We start from the raw sequence: 14641 nt of genomic DNA, 5'->3' as shown, positions 1-14641 counted from the left end.
CCACAGTGCCCCTACATCCTTTGTGTAAAATAAATCCAGAATAAAAAAAAAAGTAAGTAAGTAAATAAATAAATAAATATTAAATTAATAATACTATTAATAATGTTATAGACAATATTTAATAATAAATAAATTAATTAATTCAGTTGGCCAGGTACGATAAATCCCAGTGAGGAACCACTGCTCTACACCTCCAGGATTCTTGTATTAAAAACTCACTTAATTTTTTTAATTCAGAAAAAAAGGAATATCTTTTTGAGGCATACACACAATCTGAACCTCAAACAGGCTCGAAAGAGTTGATTTATAATTAAGGCTGGAAAACTGAACATTAAGGAGTTCATTTCCCCAGCCCCTCATGAATTCCAACAGCCCTTGTTGTTGAGTATTGTCAGGTAATTCTGTCAGAGAAGAGGCAGAAACATTAAACAGAACCATTCCTGAGTGTACTCAGAGTTTGAATTAAGAAGGCAATAACCCCTCAGGACCTTTTTTTTTTTGCTTGCATATCTAAGAAATCCTTTTCATATTTCCCTGGATTCTTTTATAAAAGGATGAAATATTTCAGTGAGACAGTGCCATACAGCTGTTAATTAAGAGATTTATCCTGAAAATAGGGGAGTAGCAGCAATTACTGCCAAAAACCTGTGGCTTGTAGCTCATTTGTTACTTAAAATGTTCATTTTCAAGTGAAGGAAATATGATTATCCTCCATGAAATTGCTAGCTAAAGATAATTAACAGTTCATATTTAGATACCCAACTATAATTACAAGTACTGAGGTAATATTTTATAAAAATTATCACAGAATAGCAAACATTTCTATTGAAATTCAATAATTTCTCCGCTCTGAAGCACATAAATCACTTTAATTTTTCAAACAAATGGATGTCTTTTAACATGTAAAAATATTTTCATTCTTACAACTGACTAATTTTAATTATTGAGTGGGAAAGGGGAGGAGAAGCTACCTGTCCTTTAATTTTAATGACATCATATTTCCCAGACACCTTTTTTCTTTGTAGTGGCACAGCAAGAAGCACCACAAATGCTGGGTTAATTTAATTAGTGCTTCATCAGGCAAGTGTAAAACATCAATGATACAATCAGCTTTAATATCTCTGATGATATACAGTGACAAACACTGAGTGGAGCAGTCAATTGTGAAGAGACAGAGACAATAAAATATTTACAACCAGCCAGTCACCAGCAAATTGCTGGGATGGTCTGAGAGTTGCTGTAGAGTCTTTACCTGGCTGAGAGGAGAATCCACACCCAGGCTGCTGTCACAGAACTTATAAATGGCTCAGAGAAGCAAAAACCAAGAGGTTTTTCTCTTTTTCTCCCAAAACTGAGGAGGGGGACGAGTTGGAAACCTAATTTAGGAGTAATGCTGAGAGTGCTTTCAGCCCAAATCAGCAGAGTCCAGCTGGGGGGAATGGGACACACCCAAATAAATGCAGTGCTGGTCTGTGAACCAGATATCAGGACTACAGCTGTTAGAGGTAAAATCTTATTTCCAAGAAATACCATAGAATAATAGATAGAATCAAGGCCAGATCTATGGATATTCACACCCAAATTATTCTCCTGCTCCTTATTTAACTCCCGCCCATCACCAGCCCTGCTGCAAGAGGCATTTCTGCATTCAATGATATTTTTCATTGAGATTCCAGCCTCCTTGCCATAAATACCAGAAATTGATATCATATCCTACTGCTTGACAGCATAAATATCTTTTAAACATTGCCTATTGACTGTTTTGTTATTTACATCAACTAGTCATTCAATTTGTTCAGACAGGATCTTCCTGTGTTCATCCACACAAACTTACTGATTTCAAGCAAGTAATGAAGGCAGACAGAGCAGGAAACATGGAGAATAAAACAGAAAAGAGAAGAATATTTCAGTTGGAAGGGACCAACAATTATCATCTATTCCTGCTGCCTGACCACTGCAGAGCTGAAAAAGCTAAAAAAAAATTTTTTTTCAATAATTTTAAAATCATTTGAAATTAATGTTAATTTTAAAATTAATTCATTTTAGTCAATTATTTTGTAATTTTAAAAAATTACCAAAAGCTAAAGCAAGTTATTAAGAGCAGTGTCCAAATACCTCTTAAACATTGACAGGCTTGGCAAACACTGCCCAGCTCTCTGGGAAGCCTCTTCCTGTGTTGGACCACCCCCATGGGAAAGAGATTTATTCTGATATTGAGTCTGAACCACCCCTGGCACAGCTTTGAATCATTCCCACGTGTCCTGTGGATCCCAGGGTGAAGAGACCAGCAAAGACAGGCTAATGAAATGAAAAATAAAATAGCTTATCATATGGTAGAGAACTTCTTGCATGACTAAGCAAGTGATGTTTTAAATATTTAGATGTCTGTGGAAAATGCTCTGATAGCCTAAACATTGGGTCAATCATTCTGATTTCTATTTTCTGATTAATTCCCTCAGTAAAATCATCCAGAGGCTTTTTCCTTGCCCCATCTCCCCTATGAGTGATTTTTTTAAAAATACTTCCCATGCTATTTCATCCACAAATCCAACTTTCATTGCCTTCCAACATGGTCAGAAACCCTCAACATAATCATTCCCCAAAAATTCCCAGTTGCTTATGAAAAATGTAGGAACCAGACTGAGAAACTTCCAAATCCATTGTCTAATCCAGGCTGAAACAAAGGAAAACTGAAAGCCTCAACAAAAAAACCCAAAAAAACAAAAAACAAACAAACAAAAAAAAAATCCCAAAAAAAAAAAAAAAACCAAAAAACTCCACTAGTCAAATCAGTAGTTTTCAACAAAGCAGTATTACTTTTAAAAACATTTTGCATAAATAATTGTCATGTAGGCTTTGTTTGAGAAAACACTGATGTCATTATTTGCTCAGTGTTCTGCAGAAGGAAGGGGAAATAAATTACCTAATAACTCAGGTTTTCTATGTGGAACTGACAGCATTAGCAAAATCCAAATGAGGCTATTGCAGGTGCTCTTTTTCTCTTTCTGGCATAAATAGTATACTTGATTTCCTGCATTTATCTCATAGCTTTTATCTCAAGAGCCTTTTAATATCCCCTCGCTTTCAAGAGACCTAAATTAATGTTTTCAGAAAATGTTATGACTGAGATTTCTGCTGTTTGATAAATCAGTCAACCACCTCTAAAGGAAGCTGCCTGGCATTTTAACTTTATCACTCAATTTCAAGGGTTTTATTGAGTTATTTTTCTTTTGCTTATAGCAGAATTGTAGTTGGCACTCCTGGTTTTAATGAAACTATTCTGGATTCAGGGTTGTTTGCATTAGAAGAACATGATCTTGTGTGAGTCAGGTCTATCCCTTTTGCTAAAAGGGGATTTGAGTGTGCAAGGAGGATTTGGAGACTGATCACAACTAATTCTTTTAGGGTGGAAAAGACCCACCCCAGTTCATAAAGGTAAGTGCTCAGCAGGGAGGTTTAAAGTGTCCATGGACACAGAATATTTGGGTTTCCTCCCAAGTAGCTCTAATACAGGTAGAACACTCTCCTGCATGCTCTGATTTATGTGCTGCAATGGCAGTTTCAAGGAATCTCAATGTTTGCCAGCACTGTAGTGAGATTTCTTCCTCAGAGATGGCCAGAAAGTGAAGTGCCAGCCCCGCCTGAGTTCACAGCCCTCCAATCTCAAATCAAACTTGTGCTTTCTGACCCATTTCACTCCAGAGAAGAGCTGTCACCACAGTTCACAGATGGAAATTGATCTTTAGATCTCTGCTGTGACTCAGAGAACTTTGAAGAGAAAAGGTCAGGCAGAAGAACAATGCTCTTTACTTTAGGTACAGATGAAATCTACAGCAGCACAACAAAGCCTTCTGCAGCCTCTGAAACCAATACCTTAATATTAGCTTACAAAATCTGCCCAAAAACCCAAAGTTAAGTAAAAAGAAAGGAAGAATTAGACTGAAAGATAATTAAGCTCCTTTCCTGCACAGATGAAAGCAAACTGAACAGATATAATAACCAAGAAACAGCAATTTAATAACCCATAACCAGCAGCAGCTGCTGGGAAAACTGGTTTATTGGAGTGAAGATCAGAGATTTACTCACTCTTGCAGTTCACTTTTTTAACTTCAGCTTTTTCCATATTTCCATTTTGTCTCTAAGTGTAAACTCTAGCTCAAAAGGCAAAGGAAATAATTTTCTTCTTCACTTCTAAAGGGCCATTACTTTCTCAAACACATCAAGACACCTCTGTTCATCAAGGAGGTAATTAAAAAACACGACAACACAAGTCACTGCTATTGTCCCCACTGCCTCTGATTGCATTCTTCATTTCAGATTCCTGATTGAATTCTCTGATTTCTTCAGCAATATTCAACAGTAATCTCTACAAACCTCTTTCAGCAATATAATAAAAAGAAGAAAAACAAAAACACCCACATGAGAAATGAAAGCTCTGGCACAGCTCTGTGTTAACATTCATTCTGTAAATATAAAATTGAGATGCTACCACAAAATTATTTCTTCAAAACTCTACTTTTTCCTTTCAAAAAGGCATCTCTAGACTCAATAAAGATTTTTATTAAAAAAAAGGACACAATTTATCCAAAAGTCAACTTTTCAAACTAATTCAAGTAACTAAATTGCAGATAGAAAAATAAAAATAACGAGTGTTTTATTAGTTTTGCTGCTTATATAGCAATTTTACACAGGATATGTTAATTTTTAATTCATTTTATTCCCATAAATCCACTCAATCCAACGTGAAATTGAAAGTTCAATTATCTCTGCAGCCATAATGTTAAAATGGTTAATTTTTAGGAAATTTTGCTTCCAATCAGTTGATGGGATCTTTCTCTCAGGGATCAATATCCAGCAGGAATCTCCTGAAGTCCAACAGAGGGAAATGCAAATTCCTGGACTGGGGGAAGAACATCCCAGCTCTGCTGGCGGCAGCCAGTACAAGGTGAACTGGCACCAACTGAAGCACAGGAAATTGCATTTAAATATAATAAACATTTCCACTGAGTGGTCAGGCACTGGACCAGGTTCCCTGTGAGATAGGTTGTGGAATCTTCGCTTTAAATCAAAACTCAAGTGGGAATCATCCTCTGGGACCTTCTCACCCTGACCCTGCTTTGTTGTGGCTGGCACTGCACAATTTCCAGAGGTACCTTTATCCTCAGAGTTCTGTGAATCCAACTGCAAGTTGATATAAACCAGAGTAGCAAATGATTATTCATTTTTTTCCCAGCAGACACCTCAGTTTCAGGATGTCTCTGTGGGTATTGTGGCCACCATGGGCTCCATCTCCCCCTGACCACCAAAACTCAGCAGGACAAGCCCCAAGGAGCTTCAATTAACCAAGCCACTATTTTTGCTTCATTACAAAGGTACCAAAACCAGTTTCATGCACCTTCCTCTAATCTAATTCCTCAGCTGAAAAACACAGCTTCAATAGTTCTGACCAATTCAGAAATAACAGATTTAAAAATAGTCACTAAGTAAAGCTGAAGCCAAAACTGGCAACTGCAATTTGCTTGCAAATGTTGTGAGCAGAATAAGAGCCTAAAGGGAGTTATATCATGAAGAATTAATCACTTCCTCTAAGAAAGCAAACAGGGTCAAGAATCTGGCATTAAATTCACAGAGGATTTTTGGTGTTTCTAAATAAATTGTGTTGTTACTATTATTTACCCATATTTGCTTGTACAAGGACTTCATTGCTACAATCACAGCAGCATATGGGACATCTCTCTGTCTAGGATTTAATTTTTTCTTTCAAGCTAAACAGCCCATTTTACTGAACAATATTTGAAACAAGCCTGTGATGCTGATTTGCTGCTTACTGTTCTGATAAGCAACACATGAACATCAACATTTCAGATGCAGCCATGAAGTTATCCTGGTTTTGGCAATAAATCAAGACTCATTTATTATCCATTTTAACATAAACCCATACTACTTTTGCAGCACTTTTGTTTGCTGCTGGTGGCCTGTTCTTATTTTTACAGGTGAAATCTGGGTCAAGGATTCAGTTAGAATGCAGTGGATCAGTTCTTTATTCCTTTGATTTAGAGCTCTGTATCCAAAACTTGGAAAGATGATCAGGATTCATATTTTAAGCCTAAATTCATTTCAGACAGCAACTGGAAAAAGACATGGACAAAATCCAACTTGTAAAATTTGGTGGAACCAGTTTATATTTGTGCCATTACCAGGATATAAAGTGAAAAGAAAATTTGCCCCTTTATTTCCCCCTTCCTTCCAAACATCCAACTGGTGACGTGGCAACATCACAGGAAATTTACTGCTCATACTCTTCTGCTCTCTTCTGAGAACTCTCAAGAGGTCCAAGGGCATTGCAACAATTTTTAAGCTGCAGCTCATGAACCCTAGATTATTACCCTTTCAGAAATGTGAGCTCTCATATGGAAAACAGGCTCAGAATTCCTGTCACCTTAATTAAACATGTTCTTGACATGTGGTCAAGCAGAATCAGCTTTCCTTGTGCATGAAAAAGCCCTGGTGGCTTCCAGGCTGAACATGTTCGCTGAAAAAATTAAGATATATTCTCCAAACAAAGAAATTTACCCAATTATAGCAATTATAACCAATTATAGCTAACTGCAATTTAAGACTAACACAGGATTTAGAAAGCTGGCATTCTCTCTCATGACCCCATGGTAATAGTACAAATTCTAAATTCTGTCACCAAAATAGACTCAGACCTCGCTGTCCACACAAGTACCAATGAAATGCTCACGTCTTGTAGCCTGTATAAAAACTGGCACATTGTGAAATCTTCCTTGAGCTGGCAAATGTATAAAGCTACTCAAAGTAACAAAGAACTGTTCATTAAATGAACCCTACTGATTTCTTTTCCATTTTTAATTACTGCCTATTCAGCCTACCTGGAATTGCTCCACGGGATACAAACCTGGATTTACAAGCATTGTAAATTGATTTTTAGATAAATAACACTCCAGGACTCGTAAGTTCCTGTTTTGTTTGTGGAGAGATTTTGTCAGCCGGACACAAATGTCAAAATGACATCAGGCATTAGATGAAAAGGAAGAAATCAATTACAAAAAGCTGTCTATCCACCCCATTAGTACAATGTATGCCTGCAAATTCAGTGATCTTTTCAGCTCCCAGTTGTGCACATGGCTTGTCCAATTAATTGTTCTGTGTTCATTCACCTTAATTTTCCTCTTGCACGTGTTGCATTCAGTTAAATTCTCTTTATCCATATACATCACATTTTTCATCAGCTGGCATGCTGGGTAATCATTGCCAATGAAAGGTTTTCTGCTGATTTCTGCACCATTTGTTCTCTTTGTTTCATTCAATACACTCAATCATTCTGTCTGTGTGTCCATCCATTTGGTTGCTCATTTTTCATCTGTAGCTTGCTGCTGCTGTTTCCATCTTGTTGCAATGAGGGGAAAAACATCTGGAGAGGTGGGGATGCAATGAGGCCTCTCCAGGGCAGGCTGCCCAAAAGTTCTCTGCAAGAAAACTCTTCAGAAGGCACACAGGCAGGACACAGGCAGGAAAAAATGCTGCATTTATGATCTTTAAACTTCACTGTTTTGGTGAAATATGGGCACAGAGAGGCTGCATGGTTCCATCACAGGTGTTGGCTTTAAATTAGCATTAAATTGCCAATGGATTATAAAACCATGGAAATGCTAAATATGGAATAAAAAATTGTATATTTCAGAGATATTTTGGGTGTCAGAATAGCAACATTTGTGCCACTCAGGAGCACCTCTGAGCTCTTGGACACAGGCAGAAATGGAGCCAAAGGTCCATCTCCTCTCACAAGATTGGCAGCACAGTGGAAAAGAAGCAAAATGGGCTCCAAACAATCCAAAAGATCCAGAGATTTCTTTGATCCAGTGGAATATGCAAGTGACTCTTTGGCTTTATGAAACAGTCTCTGCTCCACACATTTTTCTTCTTTTATGCCATGCTCTCCTTGGCCCAGGAGGTGAAGCCAAGGAAATCATCAGTGCTCCAAGAAAGGAGAACTCTCCTTCAGGACACAAGTTGGCTCTGAGAGTGGCAACAGGCTGTTCACAACATTTTTATGGAGTGAGCAAGGTCAGGCCAGGCCACCTGGGAGTGCCAGGGCTGTCACTCTTGACACACATCCCTGCATTTTACCCTCTCACAGCTCCCCATTTACAGCACCGTGGATTTTCTCATTCAAGGCCTCGTCTTGCATGGATGAAGTTTTAGATCCTGGTATAACAGAGCTTGTGATTGACAGCCTATCCTAGAAATGCCTTAAGAAAAACTGTTTTGAAGATGAGAATGGCTCTTGACTGAAGCTTCTAACCTCTCTTTATGAGCTGCCTGGCAGCTTTTACTTGTGATTTATTTTCCCCACAGGTTCAAGTGAAGTAGGAAATACCAAACTGTAGTGGGCTACTTAAACCATCATACCAAGAGAGGTACTATGGTTTATGTCAACCCTCATCCTCACCACTTACATTTCTGCAGTCATGAAATAGAAAAAATAATCCCCCAAACAGTAACAGAAACAAAAAAATAAAAAAACCCAAACAAACAACCCTTTTTGATGCTGTTCCATGAATTTCACAACAAACAGTGAAGAATGACAGAAATCTGAAGAGTGGAACTCCTTCACTTTACCTCATAACAATCTTGTGCTGAAGGAAGGGAGAAAGGTGCCAAGGAAAAATTTTGGACTGAGATTATGGAAGGAAAGTTCATAAACAGCCACACGTTAAGAAGACAGGAAAAGCTAAGAGTTTTCTTTGAGCTAAGAAAATGGAAAACTACATCACAATTTGCAAACATGAATTATTATATCCCAAACATCCTCACTGCTTCAAGGTGTAGGAGAGCAGCATAATGGTGTGCTTCCCATAACACTTTTTTGGTTTCCATTCTTTATACCACTGGGAATGAAGTAATAGCAAGAAACTAAACTTGTGATCATAACTACAAACTGTTCTTGATAAAACTGACAATTTTGGTTATGGAAATAATTTTGCTGCAGAGAAGAAGGGTTAGCATTGGATGATTGTCAAATTAAATGCTTTTCTTCTCCATTATGAGAGTAAAACATGTATGGATTTTTAAAGCTTGTCAGAGGCTTAGATATTATAACATCAGGCTTCAAACAGCTAAGTAGTTCAAGCAGCTGCAGAATTGCCTCTAAACTCTAACATACACTTACCAAGTGATAAAAATTACTGAATATATATTATCTCTTCATTCTTATCACATTTTAATAAAAGGCTTGGTGGTGGGAAATGCACTCAACTCAGCCACACTAATCTTATGTCAGTGATGGAGAAAGCTGCTCTCATAATTTTGATCTAAATACTCTGGGACATGATTCTGCTCCAATAAATTAGGTGTGAGCTTCAGCACCATAACTCAGAGCTTATACAACCAGTGCCAGGTAAGAGGAAAACCCCAGGACTCCTCCTGTGGCTGCCCCACTGGCTTGGAACTAAAGCTTATAACACAGCCACAAACATCTAATACTCTCTTATTTATTTGACTCAAACAAGAAAGAAGGAGCAAAGTCAGCTCACAATTTCATTCATCTCATCACCCCAGTTGTTTGCAATATATACTTCTGTACAATTAGGCAATTTGAAGTCACCACTTGCAAAAAAATTCCATAGATACAACTTAGTGGTTCTCAATTGGCAGCTCTTAGAACAGCTGAAAGTAACAAACATTACTGGCCAAATAAAAAAACCCAAAGAAGCCTACAGTAATCAGGTTATTTTACACATAAAAAGAAGTTTTATCAGATATGGCATAAAACACACTAGAACTCATCTTCTCAAGACAGAAAAAGGAACCTTTACAAACACCTCAGTTAGTAAAACTAATTAAATCAGGTAGATTAACTCTCAAATAGCCACCTAAACACGGGCAGGGCAGCACAAACTGGGGGTACCTGATCAAACCATGAGACCAAAATTGAGGACCACCTCAAAGCCAAAAGAAGAGTGACTGTACTGTGCTGTGCTACTTCATTGGAATATAACAAAATAAATATTTACTATACAGACAAAGGTCTGCACTGGGGAACAGATGCCCCTCAGAATCACAGTGTTCTGGAACCTTGAATATCCTTCACTCTCCTGACAGTCCTGCTGTGACTCTGAATGATCTCAGGTTCTCAAGATGAGGAAGAGTCACAGACTCACAATTTTATTTCCAGAAGGAAATTTCTGATTTTCTGTAAGTCAGGAATTCAGACTCCTCCAACAAAAATCAGGTTCATGATCCAGAAGAAAAAGAGCAACCCCAAACCACAGAAAGGACAGCTTTTTATAAAAGAGGCACTGTATTCAAGTGAACTTACAGGAAGAGTGGATGCTTGGAAAGCTTTTTCTGCCTTCAGAGACCAGGTCTGGATCACCTGTGCAGTGCATTTCAGAGTTCATTACTCCATCTGGAAAGCAGCGGTAAAAGAAATCGGGACGCGGTCTACAAAAAACACCATGGATATTAAAAATACAAAAAAAAAGCTGTAGTACCAAATAAACCTCACAGTGATTATTACATTTACTGCTTATCACACACATGCAGGCTACTCTTGCCTAGAGTGATCAGTTTTGCACAAAGTGTAATGACTCTCAAATTTTCACAGGTTTTGCTGAAACACCCAGCTCAGAACATCCAAAACTCAGCCACCAAAATCCAAACCAGCCTTGATGCTGTCTCAGTGCATTGAGAAAACCTCCCAGCTTCTCCTGACCCTGCTGTGAGCTGGTCCTGTAGGTTAGGCTGGTGTCATACTGATCCTGAGCCAATAAACCACGTGGAGAAGAAAAGTGAATAATCACAGATTCAGAGAAAAGCTGACAGCAAAATACTTGGCTTGGAGTGCAGGATAAATGAGCTTATTCCTGTCTAAAGAAGTGGGTGTATTCTTAATTATTTTAAAAGCACCCATCAAATAAAAGTGCCAAGTGCCATTACTGTCAGGGCACCAGCTCTGCAGCAGAGAGGGTTCATCAGAAACCAAACACAAATATTGCTTCCTCAATGCTGCAAAACATCCCAGCAACAAATCAGCACAGGACTGTGTTTACAGTGTATGAACTCAAGTCAATGTGTATTTTTCAGCTGAAATTATTAAAAATTTTGATAAAGAGACAAAAATTATCTAAAACATATTTTCTAAGCCCTTTATTCAAAGTAATGCTTCCCTAAAGAAATGTTCTACTAAGGAATCCATTTACTGCCCAACTGCCAGGTTTGTTTTGCTGTGGATGCTGATGTCACCTAGACACAGAATCTGCTTCTCACAAAATGAACTGATTCCTGTTTAATCAGACAAGGGGCACTGGCATCTGAGCTCCCACATGCTGTGGCTCTCCTCTCCCGTGCTGCCAATTTAATGAGCTGATTTCAGCTCCCACCACTCCTCCCAAAGCCCTCTCTTGTCTGGGTCTGCCAGCCAGCCAAACCAGCAGCAGAACACGGCCATGGATTCCTGCCACAGTGGGGTGTCACCTAATGAAGTTGTACAACACCTGAACAACTTGGCCAGGCCAAGGACAGCCCCACAGGGCCCCTCTGACTCCACGTGCTCTGGAGCAGCAGCTCTCTATTTATTGGGACTTGCTGCAGCTGTCAGTCTGTCTCCATTCCTCTCAAGTGAAACTCATCATTTAGAACATGACAGACTTACCTTCCCACTATTAATTTAATAGTATTTGTGCAGACACCATTCAGGGCTAGAGCCAAGGAAACAGCTACAAAACACAATGAACAAAGAGAACAATAATAACCCAAGTACCAAGCAATAAACTGCAGCATTACAGCATTTGATTTACAGACTTAAACCATTACTGGGCTGAAAACTGAATGATCTTTTTTTTAACCTACTGTTTTTCTTGTTAACCAGACTAAGGAGAGACCTCAGAGCATTGTAATAATCATTACTTACTTTGTTCTTATTTCCTTACACAAAGCCAGTTTTCCTACCATGCCATTTGCACATGCATAAGTCAATAAATGGGAAAAAATTAGAGAATGAAGTACTGTGGTTTGGAATTTTTGAGTTTTTTAATTTACCAGATTAAACTCTCATGCTCTTTATGTCAAGCAGAATCCCTGTATAGACCAATACACAAGATATATTGATATATCTACACATACATGTAGATATATGTGTACATATATGTGTGTGTACGTGTGGTACAATTAAACACTTCACTTCCATGCTAAAGCATTGCCTTTGGCCAAAATTACAACTGGATGACTTTATTTCTCTTTCAAAAGGATTTGGATGTTTTGATTAAATATTTCAGTGGTTTTCCCTCACATTTGCTCCCATGATTAACAATTTTCTTCTGATAAAATTGGAGAACAAGAAGGAACTGTCATACTAGGTGAGAATTAATCATCTCTTCTATTTGTGCTTGCATGCCAAGTCCCCAGACTTTCCAAAGAACCTCATCTCAAGCCTCTGGAGATCTTTGTCTTGATTTCACTGGCACTTGGATCCTGCACATACACACATTTTACATTAAAAATTACTTAATTTTGCAGTCCACACCGTAGCTCCCTGTTGCAAACCAGGAGCCAATGAATTTTATTTCCCATCAGAAAAAAAATTATCAGGCAAATGTCTGATTTCCAGCAGAACATTTACAGTAATACAGCTTTGATTATGACAGCCACTGAGCTATTTTCTCCTTGGGCTGCTGCCCCAGATGCTGCACTTCAGCAGCACTCATCCTGTCTCCATAAAACCTTTGCCTGAGGATATTACAGATCATAAAATGTGTTATAGTGTTATATTTTTTTAAAGTTAAAAAAAGGAAAAAAGTGGGACCTTCATCAAAGCAAAAATAAGGGTTTTCTCAGAATGTAACAATAGATGCCAGGAAAAATGAAAGAACAAGTCAATCCTGGAGACACCCATGCTGATAAATAAACTCTTCTTTCAACATCTGTGTTCACACTCAATTCCATGCTCTGTTTGCCCCTTCCATTGTTTTGTCTCAGTTTTTATGGAAATTGCATGGGAAAATTTTCCATAAAGTCAAATGCAGATGACCAGCAATGCCACAGCACTACACTGCCCTTCTTAAACAACATATCTGCTTTTGAAGACAGGCAGTAAAATTCAGTTGCTTTGTTGAGTTTTGTCTTGATTATTCCTTGTACACCTGACTGAGCTATACCTTCACTGTTGCACATTCCTTACACTGGCAAGCCAAGCATCAAGTGAGAATATGAATGTAGGATGATAAAACAAAATAAATCTATTTGTTCTGCTGTTGTTTCATTTAAGAAAGATCCCTATTGCCCATCTAAAGTCATATAATCCAGTCAGTGAGAGATTTAGAACTCCCAGGGGAAGGCTTAAGGACACCTAAATTAACTTCTCCCTAACTCCAGGTGCATTGAATCCCTTTCTCTCTATTAATGGCTACATGAGGGGCAAAGAATTTTCATCTCTTTTTCACCTTTTCTCCCCTCCATGCATCATGCTTAAAGAAATCCACCTTTTGGGGGACTCCCTGATCATTCTTTATGGACATTCTGTGCCAGATCTCAGCAAACCAGAGGCTCGCCACCCCTAATGAACCTTCACATCACCAGACACTGAATTTTATTAGAGTACAGTGCACCTGAACTGGTAAATAAGTGGCAAATAAGCCACAAGAAGTTCCACACTTATGGCACAAACTGAACAGAACATCAAGGTTGGTGTTTCCTTAGTCTGGGCAGCAAGGGGAATGCTGGGGAAGCCAGGAACTTTTCTTCTAGATGTTATAGAGGGAATAACAGAAGGAAAAATAGCAGGAAAAAATAAATAAAGTCTTCTTAGAAGAAAAAGGTGAAAGTAAGGGATGGAGGAACTGAGCCTAAGCTCCTTTCCTGCTTACACAACAGGGAGGGAGGCTCAGAACTGCCTGTGTGTGTTTCATGAATGAGGAGTTATTTCCACTGAATGGACTTGTCAGGGAGGCATCACTGTAAGACATTTCAGAACTTACAACAAATGACTGGCAGCAGTCAAAACAAACCTAGGATCATTTCACACTTGTGTGAGAGCAACTAGAGAAAGAATAATCTATGGAAATTAAGCCTTGTCTAAAAATTTTTTTCCAATTACACAGTGCCATTTACATCCTACCTAGTTAAAGCAAGGCTGAGTATTGCTCTAATTTTACCATGTAAGGGGCAATAAATAAAGTGCAAATTAGCCAGCAAAACAGAATTTCAGAATTATGAATATTTCAAACATAAGGCAAACAAAAACATTTGCAGTTCTTATGCTTCAAGATATCCCTTGGCAGTGAAAGTGCTTGAATCAATATTGGTCTCTGAAAATTATTTATATATATATAAAGGATCTAAGTACATACCATTGTAAGATTTCAAGAGACAGGCACAGCCAGAATTAGCTGGAACAACTTAAAACTTACCCTTTTCATTGTCCTCTGCTCCAATTTCCTGCCTACAGCTGTAATTAGACCTAACCCATAGCACAGCCACTACTGCTCACAGTCCAGGATTAAGTGCACAGCTAATTCCATTGGCAGTTAAGGATGAAACAACAGCTTCTAATTAGAAAAACTGAGCCAAGAGCATGGATTTTGCAATGGGTAACAGTAAATTGCAGGAGAAGATCAGAGAA

At 38.3% G+C, this 14641-nt stretch overlaps 1 protein-coding gene across 2 annotated transcripts in view; it reads right to left on the bottom strand.

Moving 5' to 3' along the window:
• The window catches only part of PLPP4 (phospholipid phosphatase 4), a 46323-nt gene that overhangs the window by 11821 nt on the left and 19861 nt on the right, over nucleotides 1-14641 (bottom strand). The window contains exons 4-5 of one of the 2 annotated variants that reach the window (XM_058028675.1): nucleotides 11678-11741; nucleotides 10343-10467 (exon numbers count right to left, since the gene is read on the bottom strand). The exons of the other annotated variant lie outside the window; for it this stretch is intronic. Coding sequence (XP_057884658.1) covers nucleotides 10343-10467; nucleotides 11678-11741 — 189 coding nt within the window. The remainder of the gene's footprint in view (nucleotides 1-10342; nucleotides 10468-11677; nucleotides 11742-14641) is intronic. 2 annotated transcript variants of the gene reach the window in all.

This window comes from Melospiza georgiana, chromosome 8 (assembly GCF_028018845.1).
Source record: "Melospiza georgiana isolate bMelGeo1 chromosome 8, bMelGeo1.pri, whole genome shotgun sequence".
In the NCBI taxonomy this organism is placed as follows: Eukaryota; Metazoa; Chordata; class Aves; order Passeriformes; family Passerellidae; genus Melospiza; species Melospiza georgiana.
This window is presented reverse-complemented; position numbering and strand designations above follow the sequence as displayed.